At 29.3% G+C, this 16223-nt stretch overlaps 1 protein-coding gene across 1 annotated transcript; it reads left to right on the top strand.

Moving 5' to 3' along the window:
- Positions 1–10750: 10750 nt before the first annotated feature.
- On the top strand, positions 10751–13728 carry LOC112772804 (auxin-induced protein 22C-like). Its single transcript, XM_025817813.2, has 3 exons — positions 10751–11193; positions 11398–11476; positions 13402–13728. The coding sequence occupies exons 1-3, from the start codon at positions 10872–10874 to the stop codon at positions 13514–13516; spliced, it is 516 nt and encodes a 171-aa protein (XP_025673598.1). The 5' UTR covers positions 10751–10871; the 3' UTR covers positions 13517–13728.
- Positions 13729–16223: the final 2495 nt, after the last annotated feature.

Raw genomic sequence — 16223 nt, 5'->3', positions numbered from 1 at the left:
GGTCATTAAGGGCTTATTTGACATTTTGAGACTCCATTTGAGAGAGAAGGGCAATGTTTGTTCCTTCATTGTCCTTTCTAGTTGAAGACCGAGTTCTAACCCCATGGGAGATGTCTCCAATGACGAATTCTTCAGGATAATTCTTCATGAATCTCCATTCACAAGGTCTAGTGGACTTGGAGGCAAATTCAGTCACCAATGGATTCTGGGTACTGCTGGTTTTAGGATCTCCTTTAGATTCATGAGACAAAATGGAATTGTCTCTTAAATTTTTAGCAACTGCAGTTTTTAGTTCAACTTGTCCAGAATTTTTATTTTCATGATTTTGAGTAGTTTCATTTTCCTTTTGAGCTTGATTCCCTACACCACAATCTTTCAAAATACTTTGAACCAAATTAGTATCACAAAATGTAACATGTATGGACTCCTCAATAATCCTAGCATCTTGATGATAAACTCTATATGCTTTACTAGTTGTGGAATATCCTACAAACAAGCACTCATACACCTTTGGATCAAATTTTTCTAAATTATCTTTGTTATTAAGAACAAAATATTTGTATCCAAAGATGTGCCAGTAATCCAAGTTTGGTGGGTAACCTTTCCAAAGTTCATATGGGTTTTCTTCAAAAATTTCCTTATGATAGTTCTATTCAAAATGTGGCAAGCTGTGTTAACCGCTTCAGTCCAAAGGAATTTTGGAACATTGCTCTCACAAAGCATAGCTCTTGTCATTTCTTGAATACTTCTATTTCTTCTTTCCACAATACCATTTTGTTGTGGTGTTCTTGGACAAGAGAAGTTGTGAGATATTCCAAATTCCTCACAAAAGGATTCAAATAAATTGTTTTCAAATTCGGTTCCATGATCACTTCTTATGGAAGAAATATTTAAATCTTTTTCATTTTGAATTTTCTTGCAAACGATTTCAAAGGCCGAAAAAGCTTCATTTTTATGTGCAAGAAATAAGATCCAACCAAACCTAGAATAGTCATCCACAATTACTAAGCAATAGTGTTTATCACCTAGGCTTTGAGTTCTTGTTGGACCAAACAAATCAATATGTAGTAATTCAAGTGGTCTTTTAGTAGAGATGTCTTCCTTTTGTGATGAACTTTTTGTTTGTTTTCCCATTTGGCAAGCATCACAAGTGATTTCTTTGTCAAACCTTATCAAAGGAAGACCTCTTACTAACCCTTTTTTTACAAGTTTGTTTATTTGAAACATACTTGCATGACCCAATCTCGTGCCATAGCCACTTTTCAGATTCTTTAGAATGAAAACAAGCTACATTTTGATCCTTTAGTTCATCAAAAGTAAGTCCATACACATTATTAAAACGCTTGGCAACAAAAAGTACTTCATTAGTCTTTTCACTTACAACACAACACTCGAAGTCTTTTGAAAGTCACTAAATATCCTAAATCACATAGCTGACTTATACTCAAAAGATTGTGCTTCAGCCCACATACCAAAAATACATCATCAATGAAAGTAGAGTGTTCATTACCTACTTTTTCAACAGCAGTAATTTTACCTTTACCATCATCTCCAAAGGTCACAAAGCCTCCATCATACTTGTTTAGTTTGATGAAGTAGGTTGACCTTCCAGTCATGTGTCTTGAGCATCCACTATCCAAGTACCACATATCCTTTTTGTTCTTGGATGCTAGACAAATCTGCATCAAAAGCTTCAAGTAACCTTAGGTATCCAAATTAATTTGGATCCTTTGAAGTTAATCCATCTTGGTTGCCCAAGTGTATTGAAATCACAAACAATATTATAAATTTGGTTTCCCACAATTCTCTTTTCAATGAAGTATTGTGAATGTGAATGACCAAATTTCTTGCAATTAAAACAATAATTTTTTAGGTGCATATTTCTAAAAATGATATGAATTACCATGCTGAAAATGATTAAAGGGCTTAAATTTTCTGGTTTTTGGAAGAGGTACTTTTCTTTAGATAGAATGATTTTTGTTAAAATTATTTCTCTTTGCAAAAGTGTTCCAACCAGAATTTTTTGAAACATTTGGACTTTTCGAATATGAGATTTTGTTGTAAAAAGGAATGTTTTTGAAACCTACCTCATTTTTCGAATTGAACCCCAAACTTGGCCTAATTGAAGTAGGTTCGGTTCTTTGTGAAGGCTCAGTTTCATTTGTGTAAATTTCATCGAATTTCACCTCAAATAAGGGAACATGTCCAATACTAAATTTGTTGAATGTGGATTTAGTATTTGATGAATAAGCTACAAATTTCATAGAGAAATCATTAAAAACTACACTTTCTTTGGTTATATAACCTAAACCAGATTTTTCAAACAATGGTCTTTGGCTTGCAAGTAATTTGTCCAAGTTACTATAACTTTGAGCAAATTTTGTTAAGTCACCATTCAGCCTTTTAATCATATCATTTAATCTTTCATTTTCAGCAATTAACTCTTGAGAAGGATCCACAATGTGCTTTTCTTTTAATTTTTTAAGTTCAAATTTTAGAAATCTATTTTCTTCAATAATGTCCAAAGCACACTCAGTTTCCTTCACTTTTTCTTTTAAGAAATCATTTTCACCTTTTAACACATCTTTTTCAGATCTGCACTTATTGTACTTATCTAACAGTTTTGAGGTGTTTAGAGTAAGATCATCAATAATGGCATGTAAATCATCTATAGACAAGTCATAGTAATTTACCTCATCAAGATTATTGTTTTCAGCCATGAAACAGTCTTTATCTTCACCTTCGGACTCTTCTTCTTCATTAGAGTCGTTCTCAAGATCCTCCCAAGCTGTCATGAGCACTCTTTTCCTTTCTTTCTTTGCCTTGTCCTCCTTCTTGAGTTTTGGATAGTTTAGCTTGAAATGTCCAGCCTCCTTGCAATGATGAAACTTCACTTTGCTCAAGTTCATCTTGTGTTCCTTTGAGCTTGAACCCTTGTATTTGCCCTTGTTCTTCATCATCCTTCTAAATCTCCTAACAAAATATAAGTTCATTATCTGAAATACCATCACTAGACTCACTTTCTTTGGGTTCTATTTTTTACTTGAGGTCAATTTCCTTTTTCTTTGAGTCCGGGTTTGTGAGTATGGTTTCATAGGCAAGGAGTTTTCATCTCATCTCATCATAAGTTATAGGGCTTAGGTTGTTGCTCTCGGTTAGGACAATGGCAGTGGTTTCCCATTCTTTTGTGAGGCTTCTAAGGAGTTTTCTTACTAGGGTTTGTTCTGTGTAGTTTGTACCCATAGCATCAAGGTTGTTGATTATGATTGAGAATCTCTTAAATACTTCATCAATGCTTTCTCCATCCTTCATGTTAAATATCTCGTACTCTTTTCGTAGCATATCAATCCTTGTTTCTTTGACTTGTTTAGTGCCTTCGTGTGTAACCTAGAGTTTTTTCCAGATTTCTTTGGCTGTCTTGCATCTAGACACCTTTCGGTACTCTTCAAAGCTGATAGCACAGTGAAGAAGGTTGATGGCTTTAGCATTCAGCTCTATCTTCTTCTTATCGTCTTCATTTCATTCAGCTTCTTCTTTTGGAGTCACCACTCCATCAGCACTTATTTTTGTTGGAATCTTGAGACCGCTCACAACAATCTTCCATATGTTGTAGTCAATGAATTAGATGAAGATCCTCATCCTCTCTTTCCAGTAGGCATAGTTCTTCCTGTTGAAAAAAGGTGGCCGGTTGTTTGACTGATCTTCAGTGAGGGTGTATACAACTGTGGTTGTCCCCAAGTTATTCGCCATTGGATCTTTGCTCCAAGCGGTTAAACTTGATTCTTGATACCTTAGCTCCTGATACCAATTGAAGATTGTAGTAGGCTTAGAGAAGGGGGGTTGAATTTATGCCTTTCTTTTTGTTACTGAAATGACCCTTTAAATCAAACTTTTAATTCTGATTTTGTTTGAACTCTGCAGTGAAAAATTTATGAGACAATTTATTTTTGTCTCATGAATATCGGAAAATAGGACATAGCAGAGAAGAGAGAAGCTAACACAGCATGTATCTTGGTTCGGTTGCCATGTGCTATGCAACCTACGTCCAGTCTCCTCCACAACAATGGAGGAATTTTCACTATAGTTATAAGTATTACATACACTAATTCCACATGATTGACACAATTCTTTCACACTCAAGTTCTAACCTAACTTGACATCGGCTATGCTAATACCTAACTCTTCACTCTTAGTGCTAACCCAACTAAGAAAGGGATACCTCATAGGTACAAGATACAAGACACAGACATATCTTCTGCCGCCTCACGCCTCGCCACCTCCGCCTCCGCCTCCACCTTGCTTCTGCTTTCTTATTTTTTGTTTCTGTTTGGTGTTGTTTCTGTTTTTGTTTGGTGTTGTTTCCTGCTTTCTTGGTAGTGGTCTTGGTGGTGGTGGTGGTGGTTGGTGGTGGTTGTGGTTGTGGTTGTGGTTGTGGTTGGTGTTGGTGTTGGTGTTGGTGTTGGTGGTGGTTGTGGTGGTGGTGCTGGTGTTGGTGGTGCTGGTGGTGAAGGAGGTAATTGTGTTGGTAGTGGTGAGGGTATTTTGGTCCAAAAAAAATTAAAAGGACGATTTTAAATTTAAATACGACTTTAAGAATGATTTTAAATCAAAATATACACCAGGGACGGGTTCGATTCCGACCCTCAACGTGAGGGACCAAAACAATACTTATCCCTAAATCAAACCTTGAACTGATTTAAATTAACTTTTTTTATAAAAAATTATTACAATAACTCTATTATAGAAAATAACTAAAATACTCATATTATATATATTTTTTTAAATTTTGAAAATCATAAATCCTAATTCTATGATTGTATAAAGAAAAGAGAAGGATTAAAATTTAGAATTTTTAAAATTTATATTATAATAATAATAATAATAATAATAATAATAATAATAATAATATTTTAGTTAGTTTTTTATAATAAGAATATTATAGTTATTTTTTATAAAAAAATATTAGTTTAGATCAATTCAAGATATAATTTATTAATTTTTTAGTCAAATTAATTAATTTATCTGATATAATTTTGATAAAAATAATATAATTTAATTAATTATATATATTAAATTTTAATTATTAAAAAATATTTTTTATTTAAAGACGTTTTGAGTGTCTTTATTTGAGTGACTCCCATAATTTATTAGACCAATAAAAATCAATTGAAATAAAAAAAGACTTATAAAAAATAATTTATCCACTTAATATTTCTCATATCTTACAATGATCGAAACAACTAGCCTATATTATAAAAGGTAAATTACTAAATTGATCATTATGTTTGGACGTAATCCTGTTTTAGTCTTTAAGGTTTAAAGTGTCCTATTTGAATCCAAAAAAGTTTCATTTAGCTTCAATCGTGAGGTCAAAGATAAATAATAATTAACGAAATGTCCTACATGATAGTAGTACAAAAATAAGATCAATAATCTGGAGAATAAATACAAGCTCTAAAGGCATAAAATCAACTGTGGATACATCAATACATTTATTTATCATTCTCTTTAGTTCTATGAAAAATATTCCATTTAAATTATAAAAAATTGATAAATAAAATGTATTAATGCGTCCAGGGGCGAAGCTACATACATAGAAAGGGGGGCAATCCCCCCCTAATTTTAATTTTTTACATATAAATTATATGTAAATTTCAGTTTAGTCCTCCCTTAAAATTTTATTTTAGTCTTTTTTTAGTGTGTAAATATTTTTTGCCCCCTCTAATATTTCTTCTAGCTCCGCCCCTAAATGCGTCCATAGTTAATTTTGTGCCATTGAAGCTTGTACTTATTTTTCAAATTATCGACTTTATTCTTATACTGCTATCATGTAAGACATTTCGTTAATTATTTAATTTTGACTTCACAATAAAACTATATTAAAACTAAATAAAACCTTTTTAAATTTAAATAAGACATTTTAAACTTTAAAAACTAAATTAAAATTACATTAAGTGGGCTAATTTAATACTTTACCCTATTATAAAACAACGGCACCAACGTTTCCTGATTCATTAAGAAAGATCAATCATAGGTTGGTGGTTGTTCCATGTGGATTAAGGGGAAAGTCTAAGATTGTTTTAATTTGTACGCTTGATGTCGAAGTGCATTCTCTCTCGCATGTAGCTCACATTTGAATTAGAAATCAAATTTGGTATTTAGAAAACATTCCTAAACCTAAGTTACAGTAAGTATTAAATACAGTGTATTATAAAATTTTGATAAGAGTAATCGCTTTAGAAAAAAAAAAAATCAAATAGTAGAGTATGGCATCTTTTGATGAGAACATATATAGTTAGGGAAAAATCATTAGTTAATTTTCTATGTTCGAATGACTTTAGAAGAATGATGTGGTTGCACCACGTGTGGGGCTATGGTTTGAATCTCATGCCCCCTTCTCCAGAGACATATGCTCCGTTGGAAAGGGACATTTCCTTTAATAATATCATTCTATAATTTAACAATATACATATAAAAGATTTCAAATACATTTATACATGTGTTAGTTTTGAGCAGTTGCATGGTTGTCTATCTAATTCTACATCTTATTATTAAGTTTCAATTAGGTACAAGATATATAGATACTATATGTTCTTTGAGAAGAGTGATAGAGAAGACAAGCATTTAATGATTTTCTTCGTACTAAGAAGACAATGATGAAAAGTAGATATGATAAATAAATTAATTAGTAATTAATTAATATCTTGCTATATATATACTTAATTAAGACTTTGAAATCTGGAAGGTCGTCTTAGAATTGAAGCACATTATTGTATCTGGGGGCAATGGATCTTGCCTTGTGATTTCCAATCATAAATTAAATGAAATAATCAGTGACTTAGTCATCAGTTAAACATGTGATTTAGTGAGAAAGGATGAGGAACCAATAGAATATTTGTACAATATGTACAATGGAGGTTTAGGAAGTATTAGAGATATAACTATTAGTGTTACTTTCTTCCATCAGCTGAAGCGTTTGAGATGAGTAGTATCATAACATGGTATTAAATAGGGGTATTATCGGTTCGGTTTGGTTCGGTTTTGGACTAAAAATTAACCGAATCGATATGTTCAGTTCCTACTGATACATAACCGTTCGGTTTGTTGTTTTTACAACAACCGAACCGAACCAACAGTGGTTTGGTTCGGTCGGTTTTTCAATTTTTAATTTCTAATGGGAAGAATATGAATCACAATAATTAAAGGTTTAAAATAGTCAATAAGTTGAAATAATAAGAGTAAAACATTGAAATGGTTAGGGGTTGGGGATTTTTGTTGTTAGGTTAAAGGTTAAAATGGTTAGAACATTGGAATGCATGCATATATTCGGTTCGGTTCGGTTTCTATCGAGCCAATCGAAAACCGAACCGAACCGATCGGTTTTGTCAGAAAAAAATCGATTTTTTCGGTTTTCAAATCAATTGTTGTAATTTTCGATTCGGTTTTGCGGTAATTTTTGGTCCAGTTCGATAACTTACATCCCTAGTATTAGAGCTCTAGATTCGAAAGGTCAAGAATTTGATTCTTGGTGGATGGTTATTCTAGATAGTATATAGGATGTTCATTTTGTAACTCATATAACCCATTGTATGTACAAATAAGTCATTGTCTTCCTAGCGGGGACTCATGATTTAGTGGTATATATCTTACTACTTATTAGAGTTATGAAGTGTGACAATTTGTAATTGAAATTAAGTGGCTCTAATTCAACTTGAAAAATTAGTTTAAGTGGTTATGTTTTTATGTACACAAACAAATTAATTAATGAATGATGCCAAATTGAAGTGTTCCTATATATAGTATATTTATTTATTTTATTCTAAAGAAGGTACAGTGCTATAATAATAAGGGTAATTAAGCAATGGTCCTCATTAAATGTTAATAAACTTTAATTATTCATTCCTTGCTACCTCGCTGCTTTTGCTTAGACAAATCTTCATCAAATTCGCATGCGTTTACACAAAATTTCACTTTTGGTCCGAGACAAACCTGATTGATGGCTACCTTTTTTGTAGTAATAAGAATGCGACGTTAATTATAAAAGTAAGCATGGAAAAAATTGCCGGTGACAAAAGATATTAAAGTTGACAATACAATTATGTGAAGGTGCTTAATTAAATTAGCTTTATCATCAACCTTACCAAACTTTATTTTATTGAACACAAGGTTTACAAGAGTACTATGAGCATGTTTAAGCATTTTTTCTTTTTTTTGCAAAAAGGTCTTTTGTCAGAAAAAAAATTACTTTAAAAATAGATTATAAACACATGTTATTATTCGTATCAAATTTGCATGGTGCACAAATCAACCCACGATGTGAATAACAGGAGTTATATGATGGAAGAGAATAATAAGTAGTAATGCATAATATTGATAAAAAAATCAAATAAAATAAAAGGCGCACTACCCACTATATGTCTTGACCTACCATGTGGTATCAAATGTTCAAAACAAGAAACCACTTTAATAAAAACATTAAAAATATTTTTTTTAAAAATGTTCACATATGTTATGTTATTATTAGACATTTTTTTTAAATCAATTGATAATTTATTTTTTAATAAATCAGAATAAAATTGATTTGTTATAGCAACAATAATAAACTTAATTGTCTATATTATAATTATTAAATCCGATTTGATCCGATCGAATTATACAATATAAATCGAATATCTTTAAATTTTTTGATAAAAAAATAAATATATTCCTGACTTTTGTTTTGTCAACATTTAAATCTCTAAAAATTTAAAAATACAATTAAATCCTTAAAAAAATTTGAGTTTATTGTTATTATTATAAAAAAAACAGTTCTATTCTAATTTGTTAAGAAATTCAAAAATAACCGGTTTATTAATACGTCCAATAATAATACGACATGTAAATATCTTTACAAAAAAACATTTTACACGTCTTTATAAGAGCATCCCTTAAAACAAATATAATATAAATGAAACTTTAATTTATTTCTTTGGTAATAACAATAATAATGTATTAATACTTCAAATTTTGAAAAGATTTTTAAGTATACCGTCATATTAATATATTAGTAATTTTTAACCGTTAATTTTAATTATAAATATTATATATATTTTTTATAATTAAAATAAATTGTTAAAAATCACTCAAACACCGGTACGACCGTAGATTTGAAAATTTTTCCAAACTTTGATAAACTTTAGTTAGCTACTAGGTTTGGTGGAAGTTAAAGTAGCTAGCTATCTAGTTACGTTTTTGTTACATACAACCATTCAATTTCATAGCGTGTTGGCAACAAACTAAAGCAAAAACCCTAATAAGTCGTAATATTGATGAAAATTGAAGGTTTTGCTAGCTAGGTAGGTAGGTACTATATGTATGTGAAGGAGTGGGAATGTGTAACGTTGTTGGTTTGGATGATATGTTTGGGCAAATTCTATACCTGGCGTACGCGTTTGTAACTTTGATGAGTCCCAATGTGTTCCCTCATAGACCTAGGGATCGTCGACTTTGACTCATCATTTGCTGTGATCTTTCACATTCCACATAGAAATTTGTTTGTTGCCTTTGGGTCCTACCTTCTTACACCATTTCATTATTTTGCTCCCTATATGTATCTCTATCCCATCACATTCGCTTACATTAATATATGCCATGCCATTGTTATATATATACATATGCTAACTAATTAACAATAATAATTAGGTGAAACACAATCTAATCATATATATTCTCAAAACTATGAAGCGTGGATATTTTTCTGATTTTTTTGTGTTTGTGTCAGACACATTTTAAATATGATATTTATCGATATTTATTTAATACGTGTATTTTTTGTGTCTAATTGTGTCTTAACGAAAAAAAATTCTTTTCTAAACATACTTAAACTAACCTAAATACTATCATGTGTCAGCGTATCCAACTTTATTTTTATCATATATTCTTGAAATAAATTTAGAAATTAAATAATATATATTATTAATTATTAGAAAAAAATATTTTAAATATTTTATATAATTAAAAAAATATTAAAAAATTAATTTATATTTTAATATCAATAAAATATCAAAATATCATTATAATTTATCTAAAAATACTTATATATATATATGTTGTGTTTTTGTATCTTATAAAAATTTTAAATTTGTGTGTTGTGTCGTATACTCAGTGTCCGCGTATCATAGTCTGAAACAATATTTAAATAAAATTACTAAAAATTTGCACACTAAACATTCTTTACTAAATATTCGTGTATAATTATTAAAAAATGCTAATATCAAAATGATATTTATTATAAAAGGTATAGGTATATAGGCCGCGAGATTATTTTGAATTTCCATCAATTATATTGTATGTAGTTGAATGAATTTGATTAAAGCATAACCTAATACAAGGGCATGCATTTGATAGAACTAAAGATGGCGGTGCACATATATAATTAGATGGAAACTCAAGTACAGTCGACTTTATGTGAAGTTGATAGTCGAGAGTCATTAGATGAAAAATCATCTAACGGCTCTCAATTATCAACTTCACGTAAAGTCAACTCCATCTAAGTTTTCATCATATAATTAATGAAAGTATTGTTCGAAAAAATGAGAGCAGCTTAGCTTGAATGAAGGGAATCACATGGTGTGCCCCTGAGTCAGCAAATGAAACGGCCAAGATCAAATGTGAGGAAATGAGAAGAGAAGAAATAACGGTAGGATGTTGTCCAATGTATCAAAGTTGGTGTGCGGCGACTTTAAGAGGGAACAAACTATGTCCCTACCCTACACTCATTTGTTCCTCATGTGACCGACCACTTCACCTGTCATAAAAAACAACCTAATTAATTAATACCCTCTTTCTTTCATATATATACTCTCAGTTCACCAAAAAGCCTCAAAAAAGATATGGCCAAAGAAGGTCTTGGACTTGAAATCACAGAGCTAAGATTGGGTCTTCCCGGTGGGGATTCATCAGCATCGAAGAAGAGGGTGTTTTCGGAGATTGATGGTGGGGAAAATGGATCCTCGACGGAGAGGAATAATAAGAACGCGGTGGTGGGGTGGCCACCGGTGTGCTCTTACCGGAAGAAGAAGACGTCGTCGAAAATGTACGTGAAGGTTAGCATGGACGGTGCTCCATTCTTGCGTAAAATTGATCTTGCCATGCACAAGGATTACTCCCACCTAGCCTTTGCCTTGGACAACCTCTTTGCTTCCTATGGAATCGGTCAGTACTCTTTTACGAGCTGAAAATTCATATACAGTTATTTTTGTGTAAATTGATATTTGAGAATCTTAAATGATTTAATAAGTTTAATTAAAATTTTAACTGGAAACTTCATACGAAAACAACTGCACGCAAGTTTTTATTTAGTTACGAGCAACACATACAAGATGTTAATGTTTGGTGAAAAATATAACGGTATGACAGATGCGGAGAATTGTGAACAAGTTCCGATTTACGAGGACAAAGATGGTGACTGGATGCTCGTCGGAGATGTTCCTTGGGAGTAAGTCTTTCTACTAATTTCTTCTTATTTTCAACTTTGTCCACTCTGCTGCATAAAATTATGAATAATATTAGGAAAAGTATAGGGTACCAATATATTATCTGCTAATTTATTGTCAATAATGATTAGTTATTATATTTTAAACACATATATAAAGAGATACATCTAAAAATATATCTGTAAAGACACTTCTATTGAATACAACTATAAAAAAGATATTTTTATTAGACACATCCACAAAAACACTTCCATTAAACATAATTATAAATAAGAGTTGGCAGATGGCTATATATAAAGTTATGTTACGTGTATAATAAAATCAGCTACTAAGATCAGTCACTAATATAAAATGCATGTTAGAATATAAATATACATTAAAAATAAATTAAATTATACATATATTTATATATAAATACATTAATAACTGATTTTAGTAACTAATTTTAATGTACAAATAATATTTTCGATTTATTACTTTTTAATAGGATACACAGTTACACACAACAGCCAGCCAATTAAAAAACATATATATTACTTCTTAGTTTATAATGATATTTATAACTATTTATTTAGCTATTTTATTCACTTAATTTTTTGCGATAGATAATTTTATGATAAACCATCAAATCTTTTATAATCTGTTAAATCACTCAATTTGAAATTTTAGGAAAAAAGGACACTCTGAAAAAGAGTTTAGGCACTACTGATGATCCATTAGTTATGGTAATTGCATTGTCACCCATCATCTGCTATGATAATTCCAGTAATATATATATATATATATCTTTTTCAACCAACAAAATAAAACCGCTTTAGGAATTTATGTGCATACATATTTTCTTTTGGTAGGTGTTGATTCATAATTTAGTGGGAGCATCTATTGATTTTTTTTTTTTTCTGAGAGACAAAAAGTCACTAGCGTGTCATGTAAGACTGGATATAATTGGTAAATTATATATATAGGGAATTTTTCGGTGAAGCATACTGTCCACTTTACCATTAACCCTAGTTTCATGCCTAAATTAAAAGTTATAATATTAATGGTGATTATTTTTTAAATATTCTAAATTTTAAATATTAAATTATAATCTAAACTTTAAACTTTCTAAAAATAAGGGCCAAAAAATATTTTCTTATACTTATTCTTAAATATATTTTACATTACATGATATATGAGAGAATAGAGATACTTGGATAGCTAGTTATCACATATTATTATTTAGAATGATTACTTACATATAAGTGATATATATAACTAAATTTCTTAATATACTTTTATTTAACTCTTATTTTCACCAAAAAAAAAAATTAGGAGTTGCGATTTTTATCTAATTCTATGAAAGTGAGCTCTATGGTGCATTTAATTATTATGGTGCTTAAATTGTCTAACTTCTCTTTTAAAATAAAAAATAAATCATATAAAATTTATTAAATATTATTTATTTATTTTTTTTTAGTAACTTAGGTACAAAGTAATAGATACCGTAGTATTCACCTTCCATGAAATTGAATTGAAGAATAAGTTTGGCAAAATCATTTTGATGTCTGCCAGTACGAAATTATTTGAATAGACGTGTTGATTAAGTTGTCCATAGATCTAATCAATTCCAAAGTTCTACTTTATATATCATTATTATCATGTTAATATCAAACATAAACAAAAGATTCTCATGAACCACACTTACATGGCCGACATGCGTGAATTCTTCATTATAATGTTCGTAACATCAAAATGAGACTGAAAATATAGCATCACTTTTATTGTCTCTTCCTTGAAAAAGGAAAAAGCAATTATTATTGTTAAGAAATATTTTACTATAATTATTAATTAACGTCATAAGAAATATTTTACTATAATTATTTGTTATGTTTTATTTTTGTCAATTAATAATATGTTAGATTTTCACTATATATTATTCATGCAGGATGTTTATTGAATCATGCAAGCGTCTGAGGATTATGAAGAGATCAGATGCAAAGGGCTTTGGTCTGCAACCAAAAGGATCATTAAAGGGATTTATAGAAGGCGTGAAAAATTGAAACAAATTAAATAAGTTAGGGTTTTCTACTTTATATATATTATTATTATGTGGTACACGTTTTAATGATCATAGATCACAATTTTATGTTTCATTTTGTTTATATTTGAGGAAGCAACTTTTTTATATAGTTTGATGCATGAATTGTAAAACCTAAGAATGAATTATATATATAATGTTTTGGTAAATGTTTTGCCGGAACCAATTTTTTTATAGGGTAAAGTATTATTTTGGTCTTTATGTTTAGATTATATTTTAAGGAAAAGTCTAGGGGGCTAGTAATTTTATTGATTTTTGGCCAGCATGTAACCAGCAGAGAAAGGTGAGCCATTAGATGAAATCTCACACCAATCTACACCATTAAATCATCATTGATAGCTATTTGATGGCTATCAATCACAAAAATTGTTGGCCCCCTAACATTACTCATATTTTAATTTTTATTTTATTTTCAAAAAATTTATATAAATTTAATGTTGTTCTACAATTAAATTTGACACGAATAGTTAGCATATTTACAAGTTAATATAACATTCAATTTTAGTATGTAAATAAATTTTACTTATCAATGGTTACGTTATTAATGTAAAAGTTTTTCATTAATTATTCAAGTCATATTTAACTATAGAATAGCATTGAATTCATTTAAAATTTTTTAGAATTAAAATAAGACATTTAAAATATTAAAAATTAAATTAAAATTTGACTTAGACGAACCAAAATAATATTTTACTTTTATTTTAAATTTCCTAATCGTTTTGGTAAAAGTTTTGCCTCATATTTGTTAATAATGTGCTAGTTTTAGTAAAAGTGATTAATAGTCTTGATTTTGTATTTGCACACAATTTTCAGCTTATTCAGTTAATTATTTAAATTTAAATGAGAAGAATAAAAAATATTAGAGTTTTTAAATTTAAAATATTAAACTAATTAAACTAAAAAATAGTTCGTGATATTATTGTGTTAAATATCAGTATATCACTCGTCTGTTTAAGCAAGTGTCAGAAGTTCGAATCTCATTTTGTGCATGTAGTAATTTATCGCCAACGACAGACTCTTAAATAAAGATCAGATTCACGATGAATTAGTTCTTGATCTGTCGGGTTGAGAAATACCGTGAAAAACCAAAAAAATAATTATATTTATATTGTACTGCATGATTTATTCTACAGACGGATGGGTCATTCATCTACAAGAGGGGGGAATGGAAAACAAAAACGGATTAGTTTTAGGAAACTAATCTCCTGCCAAAACTTTTTGTTACAAAATACTTGCTCAATATGATAGGAGTAAGTAAAATTACACCTTCAAATTTTCAACCACCCATCATTTTCATCATATTACTCATAATTAATGTGCCAACCCCCTAAAATGATTATTATTTTGGTATATATAAATTTGGTTAATACAAAATTTTATAAATTAAAAAAGAGGATGATTCTGAGAGTGTAACTGAATTTGCCAATTCAATTGGGTTAATTGATAATTGGTTACTAATGGATTCAATTTAAGGTAAAACTATTTTTAGCAAATCAATAATAATAGTATAGTCTTTTAGTGATTAATTAATTTAAAATAATAAATTATAAAAATTATTTTTTTTAAATTATATCTTTTATATATAAATATTTTTTTATTAAACTTCGATTGAATATTTAAATTATTGAATCTCTAATAATATTAGTTTGATGACTACTTCACCTTTTCAGAACCTTGAAGAGGAATAAGAGATCGTTTGGGAAGTAGCAGAAGCTACTTTTTTTATTTTTGGATTATGAAAAGTCATAATCTGCGTGTTTGGCATTATTTTAGAAAAAGCTTTTAACTTTCTCAAAAGTTAATTTGCAGCTTTTTGAAGAAGTAGAGATATATGACTTATCTACTTTTCGATAAGTCATTCTACTACTTACTTAAAAAAAATTAATTTCAAAACAAAAAAAATCTACTTTACTGATCCTTCACCACCATTTTCACGCAAAGTCTACGCGAAGCACTGGCCTTCCACCATAATTCCACCATCATTCTCATGTAATATTCCAAACCTTACTATTTTTACGTAATGATTTATCTGATGGAAGTATTAATCCTCCACCACAATTTTCAGACAATATTGCATTTGAACAACCTGCTGTATTTATTTTTGCTAAGTATTTTTTTATCATTTTATCACTCTATTTTTTATTATTAAATTTGTATTTAATTGTGGTATGAAATTTCAGTTTTAATTTTATTTTTTTTATATGTGATTTTATAGCAAGTTCTTGACCTCAATAAAGGAGAAGAGAGTTCTAATAAGAGTAAAAAAAAATAAAAAAACAACAATAAAATATACATTGACATATATTTTATATTTATTTTTTATTTACCCAAATTGGACCTAAATAAACAATGCAAAGCTAGATAATTAACTTAATATACAATCAGGAATCCACGTAGGAAAGAATTAAATAAGTTTGTTATATCATTCTAAGTTTCTTAAATAATTTTGCCATCGGTTAATAAAAAAGATTGAATAAAAGTGTAATAGAATCATTATATTTTTTTGTCAAATTATAGTTTTTGATGCGTACATATTTTATACAAATAATAATAATCTTCAAATTAAAGAAATAATACAAGTTGACCTACATGTTTGTTTCTTGCCAGGGGAACACTTGATGATTAAGATTGCAAAAAACGATAGCTCTAAGTTAATCATATAACTATTT

The sequence above is a fragment of the Arachis hypogaea genome, chromosome 18 (assembly GCF_003086295.3).
Source record: "Arachis hypogaea cultivar Tifrunner chromosome 18, arahy.Tifrunner.gnm2.J5K5, whole genome shotgun sequence".
Lineage (NCBI taxonomy): Eukaryota > Viridiplantae > Streptophyta > Magnoliopsida > Fabales > Fabaceae > Arachis > Arachis hypogaea.
This window is presented reverse-complemented; position numbering and strand designations above follow the sequence as displayed.